The 17,776-nt window shown below is 48.9% G+C and overlaps 1 protein-coding gene across 8 annotated transcripts in view; it reads left to right on the plus strand.

Annotated features, from left to right (window-relative positions):
- Window positions 1-201: 201 nt before the first annotated feature.
- The window catches only part of TMEM164 (transmembrane protein 164), a 150,012-nt gene continuing 132,437 nt past the window's right edge, over window positions 202-17,776 (plus strand). Inside the window, exons 1-2 of one of the 8 annotated variants that reach the window (XM_064482932.1) lie at window positions 202-324; window positions 1,788-2,457. In XM_064482932.1, the coding sequence (XP_064339002.1) occupies window positions 2,068-2,457 (390 nt within the window). In that variant the 5' untranslated portion in view covers window positions 202-324; window positions 1,788-2,067. Of the gene's footprint in view, window positions 325-923; window positions 1,068-1,365; window positions 1,477-1,787; window positions 2,458-17,776 lie in introns of those variants that run through there. The other 7 variants (XM_064482931.1, XM_031446166.2, XM_031446165.2 and 4 more) reach the window with 7 other exon arrangements.

Raw genomic sequence — 17,776 nt, forward strand, 5'->3', positions numbered from 1 at the left:
CTTGGGCCCCTCCACATCCACAGGGTCCTGGCTAGTCTTTCGGTGGCAGGACTCTGGGCCAAGTGCAGGTTGGGAAACAGCTGCTCCGTCACAGGCAGGGAGGAGGGAAAGAAGTCAGGGGAAGCTTCTTTTCCTCCAGCTAGAGTACGAAGGAGATAGAAGGCGTGGCCGGAGAAAGGGGAGCAGGAGGGCAGGGGTGGGGTCGTGTGGCCGAAGGCTAGAGACAAACACCGGAGTAGAGCGGGAGAGGGAAGAGCGGGGCAAAGTAGGGAAAGAAGCCTCGTCCTCAGGACTGAAGCGGAGAGTAGGGCTGTGGCTCGAAAGGTGAGAGCAGACGCCGGCCTGGCCCGGCACAAGTCGGTTGTTTCAGGGCGGACAGGAGGAGACGCAAAGAGTAGAAGGCCATACCCGGCAAAGCCCCCAAAGCCAAGCTGGCCCAGCCACTCATCACTAGACGGGCCTGTCCATTCCCCCAAGAACTCAGCGAGGGCCGGCTAAGCGCCTACTGGGTGCTCGGTGTACACAGAAGGGCCCTGGAGAACCGGGTCGCAGGAGGCGGAGTCAGTCCAAACGGCTTCCCGGAGGAGGCAAATCCCGTAGAGCGTGGTGAAGGAAGGTGGCTCTGCACGCGGGCACGCTGGGCGAGTGCGGAATTGAAGGCAGGCCGGGGAGGAGGGGAAGGAGGCGGGGACTGCGCCCGGGGGAGGGAGGGGGAGGGCGAGGCGAAAAGCCGGAGGGTGGGAGGTGCGGAGGGTGGGAGCGGCGGGGGGAGCGAGGGAGGCCGGAGAGGGGCGGAGGGGAGGCGGGGTGGCCGCGGCCCCAGGGCGTGTTGGGTGGGGGGGCGCGGGGCCGAGCCGGACCGGAGCGGGGAGGCGGCGGCGGCGGCGGCGGCGAGGGGGAGGAGAGAGGGAGGGGAAGAAGGAGGAAGCGAGTGCGGCCGCTGCAGGGGGAGGAAGACGGGGAGGAGGAGCCCTGCGCGGCGGCCGCGGCGGCCGCCCGGGGAGTCGAGCGCTGGGGCGCGGGGAGCCGAGCTGACGCCCGAGCCGGGGCCGCGGGCCGAGCTGCCGGTGAGTGGAGCCTCGAGGGGCGCGGCGGCCCGTCCCCGGGGCCGGGCGGGAGGCGCGGGAAGATGCGGCGCCGGGGCGGAGGGAGGGGGCCGCCCGGAGCCCGGCCCCCGGCTGGCCCGGCCTCCCGCCCGCCTTCCCTCCCTCTCTCCCTCCCTCCCGGCTTCCTCCCGCAGCTACCCGCGCGAGGGGGGCAGGTCCCGGGCGGGCCGCGGGCTGGGGGAGGTGCTGCCCGGAGGGCGGGCGTCTGGGGCCGGGAGGTGGAGCTGGGGGCTAGGGGGTGTACCCGGGGGCGGGAGGCTGGACCGGGACGGATCTAAATTCGCTCGGAGGGGCCAGTCGGCGGCGAAGTTGTTCGCTGGGGGCAGAGACGGCCACGCGGTTGCAGGAGTAAGCGATCCCCCTGTGGCGAGTGCGTGAGACGAGGAATCCGGCGTCCCCGCCAGCCCCGTCGCCCTCCCCGCCCGCCCGTCCCCGCCAGCTCCCCGCCCGGCCTCCGCGTGTCCCCTCGCTGTCGCCCCCCGGTTCGCTCCCGCCGCGCTGCCGGGTCCCCTCGGCCCTCGCCCTGACCTTCCCGACCTCCGACTTCCCCTGACCCCTGCTTGTTTCGCCACTGCCCCTGTTCCCCTTTTCTTCCCTCGCTAGTTACCCCTCCCCACTTCGTAATTCCCGATGCAACTGCCTCTTTGAGACCTTTTTTTTTTTTCCTCTCCTTCCTTTTAGATTGGCCAACGGCTCGTTTCCACCCTGCCTCGTTGGTGGCCACTGGAGAAGCGCGGGGGGCCCCCCAGACAGCCGTGGGGACAAGTTAGAGCCAGCACTTTGCCCCGGGCCTCGCGTGTAGCTTCCTGTCCCCTGCTCTAGGTGACCCGGTGTCTGGAGGGGGGTGCGGGTGCGGGGGTGTGCCCTCCGTACATGTTCCACCACCCGGGCCACCCTCTGGGCTTGTGTTCCATCTCGCTCTTGCTTCCTGCACGGTGGTCGAGGGGAACCACTTTGCATCATGTCCCGGTATAGCTACCAAAGTCTCCTGGACTGGCTCTATGGGGGCGTGGACCCCAGCTTTGCAGGCAATGGGGGCCCCGACTGTGCTGCCTTCCTCTCTTGGCAGCAGCGGCTGCTGGAAAGTGTGGTGGTCCTGACCCTGGCCCTGTTGGAGATCCTGGTGGCCCTGCGGCACATCCTGAGGCAGACGAAGGAGGACGGTAGGGGTGGCCGTGGCTGCCAGCCAGAGCAGGTGACCCAGCGGCCAGAGGAAGGCAAAGAGAGCCTGAGCAAGAATCTGCTCTTAGTAGCCCTGTGCCTGACCTTCGGGGTGGAGGTGGGCTTTAAGTTCGCCACCAAGACCGTCATCTACCTGCTCAACCCCTGTCACCTGGTCACCATGATGCATGTGAGTCCGTTGACTTTTTCCCCTTCCCCGGGGCAGCCTCAGCGATCAGAGTCATTTGTGTGCTCAGGACACTTGGCAGTGTAGAGCACCTCATCCCTGCGGGAAGTGGGACCCTTAAAAATGATTTTCCAACGAGTGGCTGTTTTTGTGTGGATTTCAGATTTGGCTTTCTTCTACCTTGGCACAGTGCGTCAGCCCCACAGTGGACGTGAGCCCTAGGAAAGACTGGCACTCAGGCCGGCAGCCCCTCCCCTCCCAGACCTGCCCTGGCCTTTCACAAGCTGGAAGTCCAGCCCCAGCCAGGTGGCCCTTTCTGAATCTGGGGACCCTGGCCAGCCCTCCATTCACTCTGCCACAGTTAATTTCCCGGAAGCCTGGTGACATTCTTTCCTGGGGGTGGTCACATAAGGTCCCTGGTCTCTACGGTGCTGCTTTGGGGAAATACTTTTACAGGTTTCTCTTAATGACTCTTTCATTTGGGAATTTATGCTCTTAGGCTGAGGTGTCTGCCTTTGAGTTGCGAGGTACTGGAGCAGCATCAAGCTCCTACCAAGTGGCACTATGAAACACACCCCAGGCTGACTTGTGAACTTTCTCTGTCCATGATGAGAGGATATTTATTTTCTGCGAACCTTTCCATCTTCCTACTCTTATTCTGTCTCCCGAGGTCATGGTCCAGGGCCGCCCAGTGAGCTGATTTCTTTACCTCCCATTAGCGGTGCTAAGAAAAAGAAATGAGATTGAAAGGGAAAGTTGCCAGATACATAAAAATAATCTGGGTGAGGACCAAGAGGGAAACTGTCTTTCCGTACTCAGCCTGTGTGGAGAGATGTTCTAAAACTATAAAATCACGGAGGAGGAGGAAGAGGAGAAAGGGGGGAAAAATCTTTTTTAGGTTTCAGGCTTCGGAAAACCTGGCGTGTTTTATTCAGGGACAGTTTTGAAACTTGTCATTAGTATCTGTATTGCTTTTATATTTGTGGGTTATTCTCAGGAGACAACCCTGTGTGGGGGAGGAGGTTGAGATGCTTATCTCCATTTTACAGGCCCGGCTGGGCCCAGGGATGGGAGCTTGCCTGCCTGCAGCCAAAAGATGAATTAGCGTCTGAGTTTGAAAGCTAACCCACCCTCTTTGGGGTTGCAAGCTGTTTGCGGAATGGCAGGGCAGTCTCTGCGGGGATCAGCATGGCGCTGCCTACTTGTGGCTCAGATACTTGCTGGCTCTGTGTTTGAGGAACTCCTTTGATGGCAGGTTCCTGGCCTCAGTTTCCCAATCTGTAAAATGTGCTGAATGGCCACAAACTCCTTTCAGTCTTGTAGATGTAGCAAGGAGATGTGGATAGCTTTGGAATAAAGAAGCTCTTATTGATTGGATGGCTATAAGCATCCAGCAGGACTGGAGTGGGTGTTTTTTTTTTTTTTTTTTAAAGAGGGCTTCTTTGGAAGTGATGCCATTCACAGGAAGCCCAGGGCTCTCCCAGCTAGACCGTCTGTGTAAATTTGAGCCTGTCTTCTTTCTTTCTTTTTTTAATGAATGGGCTTTTTGTTAATGAAAGGAAACAACGCATCTCAGCCACTGCTGTGTGAGGCTCTCAGACAGGAGTGCTTTTTTAGGATGGCAGGTGGTGAGGGTCAGAGGGTGCCTCTTCAACAAGGGGTCTTGAGGCCTCTGACAACCACATATCTGGAAGGTCAACAAAGGACTAATTTCAGCCTGACTGGTGCTGCTGCTGGTGTGATGTCAAAGCTGGCAGTATCGTGGTTTTTAGTGGAAAGGTTTTTTTTAGAGGCTTTTAGAAGATTCTAGAGACTTCGTTCTGGCATTAATTAGTTGTGTGACTTTGGGGAAAGTACTTCTCCTGGGTCTCAGTTTTCCCATCTGCAAAATGGGGCAGAGTTGCAATTCCTAGCTCTTGACAGTCTATGTGTCCTGTGATTTTCTCCATAAGCAGTGGCCGGGGATGCCATGGAGAGCTATTCTAGAAATGCTTTTGGCTTCCTTGTCCAGGTCAGGTGACCTTGTTCATCTTTTCACCCTTGTTTATTATCTTTTGCTCCCTGTGTCTTCCTAGTAAAGTGAACCTGACCAGGGCACCCTTGGGGACACAGGTACATGATGTTGGCCCTTGGGTGTTTGGGGGACTAGGGTTCAGATTCCTGTCACCTGTGCTTTTTCTGTTGTCCTGTGCTTACCTTAAACACTGAAGCTAGAGGGTGGGGACAAAGAACAGAGTCATGCTGAGGACTTCTTGAGCCCCAGCACGATTGTACTGCTTTGCCCTTTACTCCAAAGTCAATGTTTTATGTCATTTAAATTGAAACTTCTGGCCTGGAGGAATCTAGCCTCTGAAGAGTCCAACATTCCGTACCTTACCTATGGCTCTTCCTGGGAAGCAGGGATGTCTGGATTTTTAAAAGTTACTGTGAGTTCTTAAAAGAAATTTTACAACAGATAGTTGGAAACAATTTTCTGATTTGGTTAAAGCAATGACTAATGATAGCAAGTATGGGTAATGATACTTTACATTGATCTGGCCCTTAACTGTTGGTAAGACACTTTGGCATTCATCATGTTAATTTAGGGTGGTGCTCGATAAGCTTGAGCCTGGAGAAAGAGATATTAAAGTGCTCCCCATGACTGTGTGTATTCCAAAGGGGATGTTGAGTACAAAGAAAAGCTTTGGCAGGTGAATTAGCTGAGTTCGGCTATGTTACGGCAGTCAATTCTGTGGCGTTCAGAGGTCCTGATAAGGAAAGGGAGACACTAGCCGAAATGAAAGGGGGAGCTTAGCAAAGACATTTCTGATGCCTGTCTCTCAACAGGATGACTCAATTAGGGCTTTATAGAAAGGCCTTGTTCCTCAGAGTCAGTTTAAGTTTCTAACAAGGCAGTATTGCTTTAGGCCAGGAAGTGGAAGAGTTGGAGGGAAATTGGTTGGTCTCCTTACTTCCCATGTTTCAGTCTGTAAAGGATTTATTCCCAAGGCCTTGTTACACAGACCCTTGTCATAGCCATGCTGCTCTGGGTGACGGCCAGCCTTAGAAGGAAGCATAAGGTAGGGCAGTTCTTGTGTCTGTGTTCTGTTCTGGATGAATATTCCTGCTGTTGGGTTTCTTTTTGGTCTCGTCTGATATCTCAAGGGTGCTGGCATCTGGGGGCCGATAGAGGTTTGTAGGATTGAAGCAGCACCGGCTCACGTCTTGAGCTCAAGCGGGTGATGCTTGAGGGTTCTGGGATCAGCAAGCAGCAAGATTAACACACTGTTGTTAAACGCCTTGCTGAATATCAGCGGTGTTTACACATGACATCAACGAGTATTTGTTCAAGCCTGGCTAGTCCCCTTGTTCGAATTATTTTGGCAGGTATGGGTGACAGGGAATGAATTTACTGAGTGACTATGCTGTTTACCAGAAGAATCACCCAGCAAGTTAGTGGCAGAGGTGGCTTTAGAACCAAGCTACCACAGTGGGCTTTAGCAGGAAGAGATTCTTATAGCTGTTTAAGTCCCAAAATCTACAATTTTTCAGCAGAAGGGTTAAAATGTCAGACAGTTTGAATGGTTGCATCTGTAGAGACTGGTGGTCTCGAATTAGTGGCCTTTATCTCCTTTGCGTTCAGTTATACTGTATCTGTCTTAGGAACTTAACAAAAAGATCACATGTTGGGCGCCTTGTCTAATTGTCCACTTCTGGTTGGTTCCATATATGTCTGTGCCAACATCTCCTGATTGTGCGCTGAACTTAGTGGGACCCAACAGATGCCGTTTAACCCTCCTCGTCTGTGCTCATCAGGCAGGCAGGATCCTGGCTGGGCATTTGACAAGTAGCAATTGATGCTGTTGACTCTGGAGCCCCAGGCCTCTGGTTTTTAGCCTGTAATACCGAGTGAGCCCCATCCTTTTTGAAAGTCGCCATTGCTATTTTGTTTTTCTATCTTTACAATATATCAGGAGTCTGATTCCCACCAAATACGGCTAACCTGCTTTTGGCCCTGTTTATTTTCTTCTTTTTTCCCTCTTTGCTCAAAGTGTAGCATGGCACATGTTAAAACGGTCCTGAGCTTTTTGTGACACCTTTTGGAACTCACTGAGTATACACTGATCTGTTCTGTTTGCTCTGTGGTGAATTTGTTTTAGAGAAAACCTGATAGATTTGAGAATAGGCTTTTTGTCCCCCGCCTCCTTGACTTCAGACCAACCACACCTCCTCATCCCCATCTGTTGTCTGGAGCACTGATAACTGCTCCTGCTTGCGGTTGACGTTGGTGGGTAATGGGTACAATGAGGGATCCAGCCATCTGCTGACAGCTTATCAGATGGACTGTGTCCTATGTCATCAGTCCAGGGGGTCAAAGGGGATGATGTTTATATGGGCCTCAGCAGTGAGGCATGACATCCCTTTTTAGTTTGTTTTATTTTCCCAAGGACATTTGCAGAGAATTTTTCCATCTTTCACTGTTATAGTCTTTTGAGGGCATCCATTATAAAGAGAAGTGGTGTGGATGGGTGGATTAAACAACCCACAGAGAGCCCTGGGATTTAAAATTATGATGCCAGTTTTGCTAGGGAACCTGAGCAAATTATTTAACCTTTTCCTGTCTCCATCTTCTCTCTGAAATGGGCCACATGGAAACAAAGCATTTTAATCTTCTGCATAACTCTGTGGTCACTTAAACAGAGAAGCTGGGCACAGCTGATTAGAGCTGGCAGATGACCAAGAGATTTTTACCTCTAACTCAGAAACTGGCAAACCTCAACTCCTTTTCACCTTTCTCGATAGCTGTTAGAGTCCATTCCTCTAATCATTTCTGTTGCTTTTCTCTGGCTCCACGCCCGTGCCTACATACCCGTCTTATGCACAGCCTATAAACCTGGACTCTGGGACTCTTAGAGGTACAGCCCACCCCTAGCAGAGAGGAAAGATTTCCTTCCCAGCCTTTCCTCCCGAGCACCTGTTAATACAACCCAGCATGGAGCTTGCTATTAAGGAACAGTATGTGGCTGGCTCCTACTCAGGGGGTGATCCACAGGCTCCCTGGATTTTTGTCCCTTTGCCATAGATGTGCCTCCTTCATTGCCGTCTTCGTAGGATTTGTCAAGGGTTCTTCCCCTCTGTAGATCTTCCTGAAGATTCTCCTCTGTGAAACTTTCCAGATGACCTTGACTTGACTCCCCAGTTATTCTACTCATTCCAGTAATGCCTTTTGTTCTCCTTTCCTGACCCTCTGAACGTTCCTCAGACTATTCCAGTAGTTTAACTGATACCTTTGTATACATGTAGGTAGTTCTGTGTTTGACTGCGTTGCTTATTTTTGCACGTTTGTCCATTCTTCATCGTCAGTGTGAACACTTTTCTTTAAGGAAAGGAGTAGTTTTTTTCCCCTCTGTAACTCCTTGCAGAGCTTAATACAATACCGTACATGCACATTCATTGTTTAATGTGCACCTGGATAATACTGTCTGACTGACTGACAGAGCTGACTTTTTTCTTCCCCTTATCCCCTCTGGTGTTTCTGCCTGTGTTCCCTTGAGGTTTAGTGGGCGCCTTTCCTAGGTCTCTTGTGCCTATTAAGAGAACCTCCTGTCTGTTTTTTGAAATAGCCAGAGGAGAGAGGTGGTTTCGCTTCCAGCTCACACATCTTTTTGTTGAATTTCCATCACAAAGAGCTGGTTATTAGGAAGAACAGCCCACTCTGCCCAAAGTATCTGCTCGCTTTCGTTGCAATGAGGAAATTATACTGTTGCATGTTGATCTTAAGTTCCTCGGTTAGAAATCTGGAAATGTCTACTTTCTTCTTTTCCTTCTTTAATATCAGACACATTAAAAAATATTAGGCTGGTGACTCACTTTCCATCTCTTTCTCCCCTTTTGTATTTTTCAATGGGTAGCTCATTGTCACCCTACCTCATTGAAATACCCTCTGCAAGGCTTCTCAACTTCTGGTCTTTCATATCTTTTTTTTTCTTTTCAAACTTTTTCAGCTTTGTGAGGTATGATTGACAAAGAAAATTGTAAGATATTTAAAGTGCACAACGCGATGATTTGATGTACGCATACATTGTGAAAGGACTCCCCCACCCCCATTGAGTTATTAGCACGTCCATGGTCTTTTGTTAAACTGAGAGCGCCTTCTGTGAGTAACTGGCTGAGGGGACCTGAAGAGACCCTGGCTGTGCAGCGCAGAGATTCTCCAGCTTTCTTTGTGAAAGATTCCCTTGGAAGCTTGTTCTAATGCAGATGCCTGGCTCTCTATTCAGGGAGTCTGAGTAAGTGTAGGGTCTATAGGGTGAGGACAAGAATCTGCATTTTTTTGGTGGGGGGTAGGTAATTAGGTTTATGTATTTATTTTTTGATGGCAGTACTGGGGATTGAACCCAGGACCTAGTGCATGCTAAGCATGGACTCTGCCACTGACCTATACCCACCCTCCCAGGAATCTGCATTTATTATAAGCTCCCAAGTGACTCTGATGCCAGTGAGCTTTAGACCCCACTTCGAGAGTCATTTCTCATGGCTGATGTGTGAAGCAGGAAGTTGGTTCCTGACTGGCGTGAATCTGGGTGGCCTGTGGGCAGGGCATTTAGTCTTCTGGCAGCGCCTCAGTGTTTATGTCAGTGTTAGATAATGTGTTAGTTGAAGGTTGAGGGCCCTGAGTTATTGTGAGGTGGACTTGAAGGTAGCTTTAGAGTTCCAGTGGCTTGTTGGGTGCCTAGGAGTTGTGTCAGTGGAGGATTTCGGCCAGGTGTCCTTCATCACCTTCCAGTAGTTCTGCACTCCCTTCCCATGCTTCCAGTCTCTGAGATCTTTGGAAACTAATGGAAGGAAGTCTCGACACAGAGTTATTGCATGCTAACTCTCTGTTTGCAGGACTCTTATTTTATGTGGTCACAGGAATGTATTCATTCTTGCATGCATTCAGCAAACATTTATCCAAAGCCTACTGTACATCAAATGTTATGCCAGGCACTGGAGATTCAAAGATAAGTAAGAAACATTTTTGCCCTCCTATTGCTCACAGTTGAGTGAGACAGGCAAGAAGAAAGATCAACTAAATTACAACATGACATGTATGGTAACAAATTTGAACAAAGCAGAGAGGACAGCGGGTCTGTTTTTTCTTTTTTCCCTAGTGCAATGAAGGAAAGCTTCCTAAAAGAGGTGACATTGGACTCACGAAGGACACATATTAGCTCTTTGAGAGCAGGGGCCCTTGTTTGCCTTGTTTTCTATTCTAGTGCCTCTAACAGGGCCTGCCTCAGAGTAGGTGCTCAATGAACCCGTCTGTACAAATGAGTAGGGGTTTGCTGGGTATTGCAGGAAGGAAGGGGATTCTGGGCATAGGAAACAATACATGCGAAGGCACAGAATTGCTTCCTCTTTCACAGGAAAGCATCTCAACTATTACCTGGAGTGATTCGTGTATTATCATCCGGGTCAGGAATTTTTTCATATTTCTCCCTCGACACTGGCCTGTTGATAAGACAGCTTCATTTGCCCATGAATCCTTGATGGGGGTCTTGTGAGATAGAGAATCATGTTCTCTGTGCTGTCCCGAGGAGGGCCCACGCTGTCAGGAACAGACACACAGGATACTGATGAGAGCGAGCAGACATTAAATACAGGAAATGAGATAGCAGGCATCCCACTTGCCACCGGAAGATGGTTTTTAGTGCTCTTAGGATGATTGCTGCCCCCACTGAAGTCCGCAGCAGAACTGGTGAAATTTTTTTTTTTTAATCGAGGTAGTCAGTTTGCAATGTGTCAGTTTCTGGTGTACAGCCCAATTCCTCAGCCACACATTAACCACATATATTCACTTTCATACTCTATAGAACTGATGAAGTGGGATGCTGTCCTTCTACCTTTCTCTTTACTTCCTTTTTCCCTGCTTCCAAGTCTCTCCTCTGACCCACCCCATCCCGGTTTGCTTCTTTCCAGTGTACCCCAGGCCATATCCCCGAGGAGATCAGGAAGAAAGCAATTCCATTTAGGAGGTTCACACTGAAGTGTGAATGGCTCAGACTCAACTGGGGTAGAGGAGGGCAGGAATTTGTAAAAGGGCCTTGTAGCCCTTACTTGCTCTCTGATTGGTGGGGTGTATCGCAATGTTTTTGAGCAAGTGGCCTTTCCCATGTTCCTTAGCCAGGTTTTGGACTCCCTCCTGCTCACATTCACCTGCCCAGAGAACTGGGGTTGTCAGTGTCTTGCTACACTGCTTGCAGACCCCCAGGGAGAGCCTCCCCCCAAGGTCCTTGGATGCAGCAGTGACATCCGAAGGCTCGGGGTGGACCCCTCCTCTTCTGGACACTGTCCTCTCTGTTGACTCGGCTTTTTCCCTGGGAAAGAGCTGCCAGCTGAACAGGGCATGGCTCATGCTCGGTCAGTGTGTGGTGTGTCATGGGACTCAGACCTGTTGCCGGCCCGAGATCCCGAAGGGGAGGGTTGGGGGAATTGCTCCCTTGGCCATGGTGCCTTCATAGGACCTGCTGGAGGAAATGCCAGAGGGAAGAAGGGTAGGACGTCTCGTCCTGGGCCTGGTGGTTCTGAGGAAAGGGACAAGATGGCAGGAGACAGGAGGTTAGAGAGGATTGGCCCGCCTGGCAGAAACAGTCCAAGCCATGTCCTGTGGGCAGCTGTTTAGGTGGGTAGAAGAGGGAGAGGTGAGATTTATCTAAAGGAGAAAGGAAGCATGAGCTCATTCTAATTCCATCCCGATGCCCCTAGTCTCCCCATCTCCACACATCAGTGGTGGTATAAACTCAGGGTGTATTTTGCCTGTGAATTGAATCGCCTTTGCCAATCGACCAGCTGTGTTTGCAGAGAGACTCTGCCTGTGCTCAGGCTGTTGCTAGCAAAGAGACATTTCATTCAGGTGCTGATTAAATAAGGCGCAGAGCCAGATTGAACATTAAGGCCCTTAACTACGGCTCTGGGAGCCCTGGGTAAACACTTATTAGATGTTCTGGGCAGAGTATTAGCAGAGGCTGCTGGACGTGAGGTGCTTTCTTCAGAAATCAGGTTGAGGGAAAAATGGCTAGGAGAGACTTCTAGAAAGAGTCTTGGTCCTCTTTACCCAGATTCATCTGCTAGACAGGCTTCCTCATTGGCATTTACTTGCGCAATTCTCCCTGGGACCCTGTAGGTTTGGATTGGGACACAGCAGGGAACCCAGCTGAGTTAAGCAGGGCAATAGAAATGCCTGCTTTTCCTAATGCAAGTTCAGCTTAGTGGATTGAATTTTGGACCGTATTTTCTGGGTTTGTATTTGAGCTCCATCACCATCTGACCCTAGGCATGTTACTTAACTGCTATGAACTTCAGTTTCACTCCTCTGTAAAATGGCAATAATAGTACCTACCTAATGGGACAATTGTAAGGATTAAATTAAATAATTTAAATCAAGCCTAATTTAGCAGAAGTTCTGGGTCATTGTCAGCATTCAATAAATGTTAGCAGTTTTTCACAGCACAGTCGGCCCTCTGTAACTGTGGGCTCTACTTCGGTGGATTCAACCAACCATGGATCAAAAATATTTGGGAAAGAAAAAATTCCAGAAAGTTTGAAAGTGCAAAACTTGAATTTGCTGTACACTGGCAAGTAGCTATGTCGCATTTACGTTGTATTTCTGACTATTTACATAGCATTTGCATTGTATTAGGTATTATAAATAATCTAGAGACGATTTAAAGTATTCAAGAGCATGTGCTTAGGTCACATGCAAATACCACACCATTTTATAGAAGGGACTTGAGCAGCCATAGATTTTGGTATCTGTGGGGCGTCCTGGAACCAATCCCCCATGGATACTGAGGGGCAACTGTCGTAGTAGTAGTATGTATTTCAAGGCATACTGGGTAAAAGCAGATCCAGGTAGGTTCACATCCTACCACTAGCTGTGTAGCCCTGGGCAAGTTACTTAACCAAACTCTGGCCCCTAGTTTCCACATTTGTAAAATGGAATAATAATTATACCTATCCTGCAGGGCTGTTGTAATGATTAAATGAGAAAAAAAAGGGAGAAAATACTAATAAAGCACTTAAGATAATATCTGGCACATAGTAAACATTCATTCATTTTTGCTGTGATGTGTGATGATGATAATGAGCATCGTTATCATTATCGCTTCTGCTTCGAGCTTTGGTGCCTGATGATGGGATAAGATGATAGGGATTAGGTCCAGGAAGGCAGCTTTAAGAATCTCACCCAAGAGAAGCTTCCTTGGCATCTTAGTTTTATGTAGTAGGCTAATACTGGTTCCATGAAGTTGGCACCCGTGTAATCTCCACAGGGCAGGGTTGCTTAGCTGTTTGAGGCCTAAGGACAGCTTTGTGGGGAATTTGAAAGTTACCTTAAATCACCCAGGCCTTTCTGAAGAATTTGGAGGATGGCTGTCATTGGTAGGAAGCTTGGCTTTCTGGGGGCCTCTGGGCTTAATTATTGCTGCTCTTCATCGATGGGCTGGCTCTCTGATGCCAACTCTCTTGAGATCGGTAGCCTAGGAAACCAATGAGTACATGACAGAAGCATGAAAGGAGTGGTTTGGGGGTGGGCAGAGACAGGTGCATGGATTTAGTTTTTATTCTTGCGTTGATTTCTTTTGACTGAGGGGAGTGCAACTTTCTCAAGTGCCGCCTGTTCCCAGGGTTAAGAAATTATTGGAGGAGAGAGGGCTGTTCCAGAGCTCCGAGGAGAAAGTCAGGTTAAAAGGAGACCAGTGCCTTGCCTGACATGTCAGCAAATGGACAAAAAAAGGAAAGAAAAAAAAAAGACAATTCTTCCAGAGTCTCCAGGATATGGTAAACCTCTCTCATTTTGAAGACTAGCTGCCCTTTCAGAACTGGGGCTAGTCACTCAAGGGAGGCCCCCTTTAAGTGTAGCCTCCCAGGGCCAAGGCCTTGGCCAGATGATTTCACAGCCTTGGGGTTAGGGTTCCCCACCCCGGCAAGGCCACTGTAAGGCCTCCAGGCATATTCCCAAGCATTGTGGGTAAATAGGCACTTCCTTAGTCTTGAAGTTGAGGGAATTGAGGAGGCTAAAGTCATGTTTTCTGTAATAATCCTGGATCCCTGGGAGGATCTGGCTTAGAGGCATTCCTAAAACAAACAGCAACCCTTAGAAATGAGAGGAGACTGTGACAAAGGGTCCTTTTCTATTACCTCTTGTTCCTTGTTGCTTTGCATTTGTAAAGAGTTTCCTATTTTAAGTTCCAGGCACTTGAGTGTGCACGCCTGTTGCTGCACTCTGTTCCCTGTGCCTTGCAGGAATGTTGCTGAGGGTCATGTGCATAAGTGCCTTATTATCTTCAGCCCTTTTCCACTTGGCCCCTTGGGCTGCTGCTGCTGCTGGCTGCTGCTTCAGGAGGGCGCTTCTCCTCTCAGGGACCCCTGAGGAAAGGGGCTGGTTTTACCCTTGGATTTCCATTCCCCTGCACAGCAGCTCCCTGGACTTTGCGGTTCAGCCCTCTTCAGAATATCCCTGCAAGCTAGCACCAAGCCAAGGTCATGTTTCCTCGTTTGCTGGTGGGGTTTCTGGCCAGTGAGCAAAGAGAATGGATGGACCCTCCGCCTTGCGGCTGTCTTCCCCGGGTGCGTTCTCGGGGAGGTGCTGTCTTGGGCCTGGGAAGTCAGGGGTGACCTTTAGGCTGAGGCTGCATTCTATTTGTGGAGAAGAATGCGGAGCCCACCGGGTCCCAGGGTCTCCTGCTTGGCTGAGCGGTGTTGGGCCTTACCTCACAGCCAGCGCCGTGTTTGCTCAGATGGACCCACGTGGAAACCAGACTGCGATCATCTTCCCAAATTTCTTACTCCCTGCTTTGGGTCTGAACTGAAAAACAATTTGTAAAGGACACTGTGGTCTGCACCTGTTGTTCTCTTTAACCCCCTTCTCCACGGTCAGTTTGCAGTGAACTGAGGATCAATTCTGGCTCCTCTCACTTACATTTTCTCTTTACTCTCCCTTGCGGGGTGGGTTCCCACTTTCCAGTCATAACTGTCCATCAACACTAAGGACAATTGGTGCCTCTGCTCATTTAGGGTCCCCCTCAGACCTTTTAAACATCAGAAACCTGAAACAGGGTCTGATGGGCAAAAAAGAGTTAAATTTAGGAGAAAGAGCTCATTATAATTCTTGGTTCTCTGTACACTCTGAAAGTTAGGAGTATTAGTAATACTTGTAACATTTCTGAGCATAATATATGCTCCAGGTACGGTGCTTAAGCCTCCTGTCTATGTATTACCTAACTTGCAACCTTCTACAAAGGTCATTTTTGTTTTATCTAAGTCTTCTCTCCCTCGGTTCTAGCTGGCTGCTTCTTTGGTTGACTTATAGATGTGGAGAGACTATTTTAGCAATACTTTTCCAGGTTGTTGAAATGGCAGAGTGATGCCAAGTCAGAATGGAAAAGAAACTTCTGAGATCATCTCCTTCCTCATTTTTCCAGATGAGCAAACTGAGACCCAGAGAGGGGAAGCAACTTGCCCACAGTCACACAGCTCAATAGATGCAGAGATGGGCCTTCTGACTCCCGCTTCACTGTCTCTCTATATTACCATACACGGCGTCCTTCCACCTCTAACCATCCCAGCATAGAAGGAGCTGGACTTTGGGTCTTGCCCTCTTGCAGAGACACAGAAATCTTGTTTTTTGAGCATCATTGTCTAATACAGCCTTGAAAGTGAGGATCTCACAGCTGCAGGCCACCTTGCTACCTGACTGCTATAGCAACTGCTTTTTCAATATGTTTTTCTGCCCTTGCTCGCTCTCTTCCACAGAGGAGCCAGGCCCCAGTGCCACCATTGCTTGCTGCTTGCCCTAGGCAGGTCATCCCGGGAGTCTGTATGCTTAGTGAGCCTGTATATGAAGCCAGTGTGATCTGCTGTGAGATATTGGTTGTTTGGAAATGGGACCCATTTGGCTGGAGATATAATGGATGTCATCATCTCTTTCCTCCAAATAGAGGCCTGCAACCTCTCCTAGTGAAGGGTTGTAGGAGGCTCCACAGACGGGGAGCATCAAGACCCAGAAACTTTGTGACAAAGGTCAAAAAGGGAAAAGGTCAAAATAATCTGCCAGTTCAGCGGGAGAGGTCAATTCCTCTTGGTAAACAATGTAGGATAATAGAAAGAGCATAGGGTTAAGATAGCCAGACTTTGGCCTTGGCGGTAGCTTTCCTCCCTAACTAGTTGACAAAACCTAGTAGTTTCAGCTAGTCAGGTAGCCTCTCTGTGCCTAATCTTCTTAAATAATATAGTTAAGAGTTCAAGCTCTGAAGTCAGACTGGCCAGGTTCAAACCCCAGCTCTGCTGCTTTCTAGCTGTTTCTCTGGGCAAGTTAATTGACAAATCTGGGTCTGTTTTTGTCTCTGTAAAATGGGGATAATAGAATCTACTATGTGGTTTTTCTTGTGATGTCAAGTATTTAGATCAGCGTCTAGTGCGTAGCAAGTGCAGAGTAAATATGAGGCCATTGTATCTGTAATGGCCTATCTGATCATAGAGATAATCTTTGCCCTTTCTCCCTTGTAGGGTAAGCATGACAATCTCATGAGATAAGATATGTGAACGTGCCTTGTAAAAAGAAAGCACGATGTTAATAGGAAGAATCATCTGAGAGCATGAACGTTCAAAGGTTTATTAGCCCACTGTTTTTAGGACCAGATGTTAATGGATATTTCTTTGGAGATCTGGTAAAAGGAAGAATGATAGTTTTATATGTAGGGTTATATAAATGCTGGGGCCATCAAGCAAGGCATGTCCTGCTTTTTCCCTCCTAGTATCCTTAAGGGTGCTTAAAAGCCAGGTAAAGTGGTTGGAGGATTTGGAGTGAAAAGCAAGGATTATGCTACTCTTCCCTCGGGGCTCTTATCTTAGTTAATGGCACCACAGTCCATCAGTGATCCAGGTTAAGTCCCTTGAAACCTTGACACATTTCCATGCCTCCCTTCCACCATCATCATCTCTGAGTCATTTTGATTCTGCCTTTCATTATTTCTTCCACCTGTCTCTTCCTTTTCTCCTTTGATTCCTTTGCCCTAATTCATCTGGTTGTTTATCATCACCATCATCATCACCACCACCTGGCTTATTTACAGCAGCCTCCTGACTGAACTTCCCTTCTCTAGGGGTCTTTCTGCTCTGTCCATCCTTTACACTGCTGCCAGAAATGATACAAGGAAAATACATGTTGGATCCTGCTGTTCCCTTGCTCAAAAGCCTGCATTAGCTCCCTATTGCCTTCAGCAAGGATAGCAGATAGCTAGATACATACACCATATGGTGCCCCAGGCCAACTTTGCTAATCAAAACACATGCATATCTTCCCAACTTTTATCTCCGTGTAGGTTCAGAATCTTCTTTAGCATAGCATTTTAGGCAGCTACAACTACTCAGAGTTGGCACATAGACCAGGCATGGCAAATAGATAAACTCTTTAGAGAAAGCCTGAACTCCTTATGATAGGATTCAGGGTCTTCTATGATCTTAGTTTCAACCTTTATTTCCCCAGCTTCATCCTCTAGTACGTTCTTCCATGTGTGCTCTGATCCAGCCACATGTACCATGCACTTCCACGCTTCCCCAAGTTTATACTCTTGTTCATGCTGTACCCTTACCCGGAAACGCTGTCTTTTCTTTTGCTGTTAAGATGCTAGTCATCATTCAAGGCTCAGCCCAAATGCTCCCTCTTGTGAAGCTTTCTTCAAGCCTTCATGCCAGATTTAGCCATTCTTGTCTATTTTAGCATTTTTTTTTGTCTTGGGTTACATAATTGTTTATGTCCCTCTCCCACTCCTTAGTTTGTGTGTTCTCTGAAAGCAAGGTCTGTGTTTTATTAATTTTTCTATCCCCTACAATCATCTAGTACATACTAGACTCCTAATTAAAAAAAAAATTGAGTCTAGTCCATTCCCTTTGTTTTTTGGATGAGGAAATGGAAGCTTAGCGAAAAGGTCATGCGTTCATTTGGGGATTTGTTGAGTCTCAGATGTTTGAGACATTGAGGTTGGAATGAACAGCAGGCAGTTGAGATGTGGTTGGGGCGGGCAACAGGATTTAGGAGGCATCCATTTCGAGAAGATGGAGGGGGAAAGGATGCAAATATCAAGCAAGCCAGGGAAGAGAAAGAAGAAAAGGATTCTGGGAAATGCCTACTTGTGGGCAGAAAAAAAGACTCAGTGAAGCAGGAGTGGAAAGATACCCAAGACAGGAAGGAGTTTCAGGAAGCAGGTCCTCTGTGTCACGTGAGGTGAAGGGGTTGAGACCAAGGAGGACTTGAGAAAAAGCAATTGGAATTGGTGAATACAGCCTGGTCCTGTGACAAACT

Source organism: Camelus dromedarius, chromosome X, assembly GCF_036321535.1.
Source record: "Camelus dromedarius isolate mCamDro1 chromosome X, mCamDro1.pat, whole genome shotgun sequence".
In the NCBI taxonomy this organism is placed as follows: Eukaryota; Metazoa; Chordata; class Mammalia; order Artiodactyla; family Camelidae; genus Camelus; species Camelus dromedarius.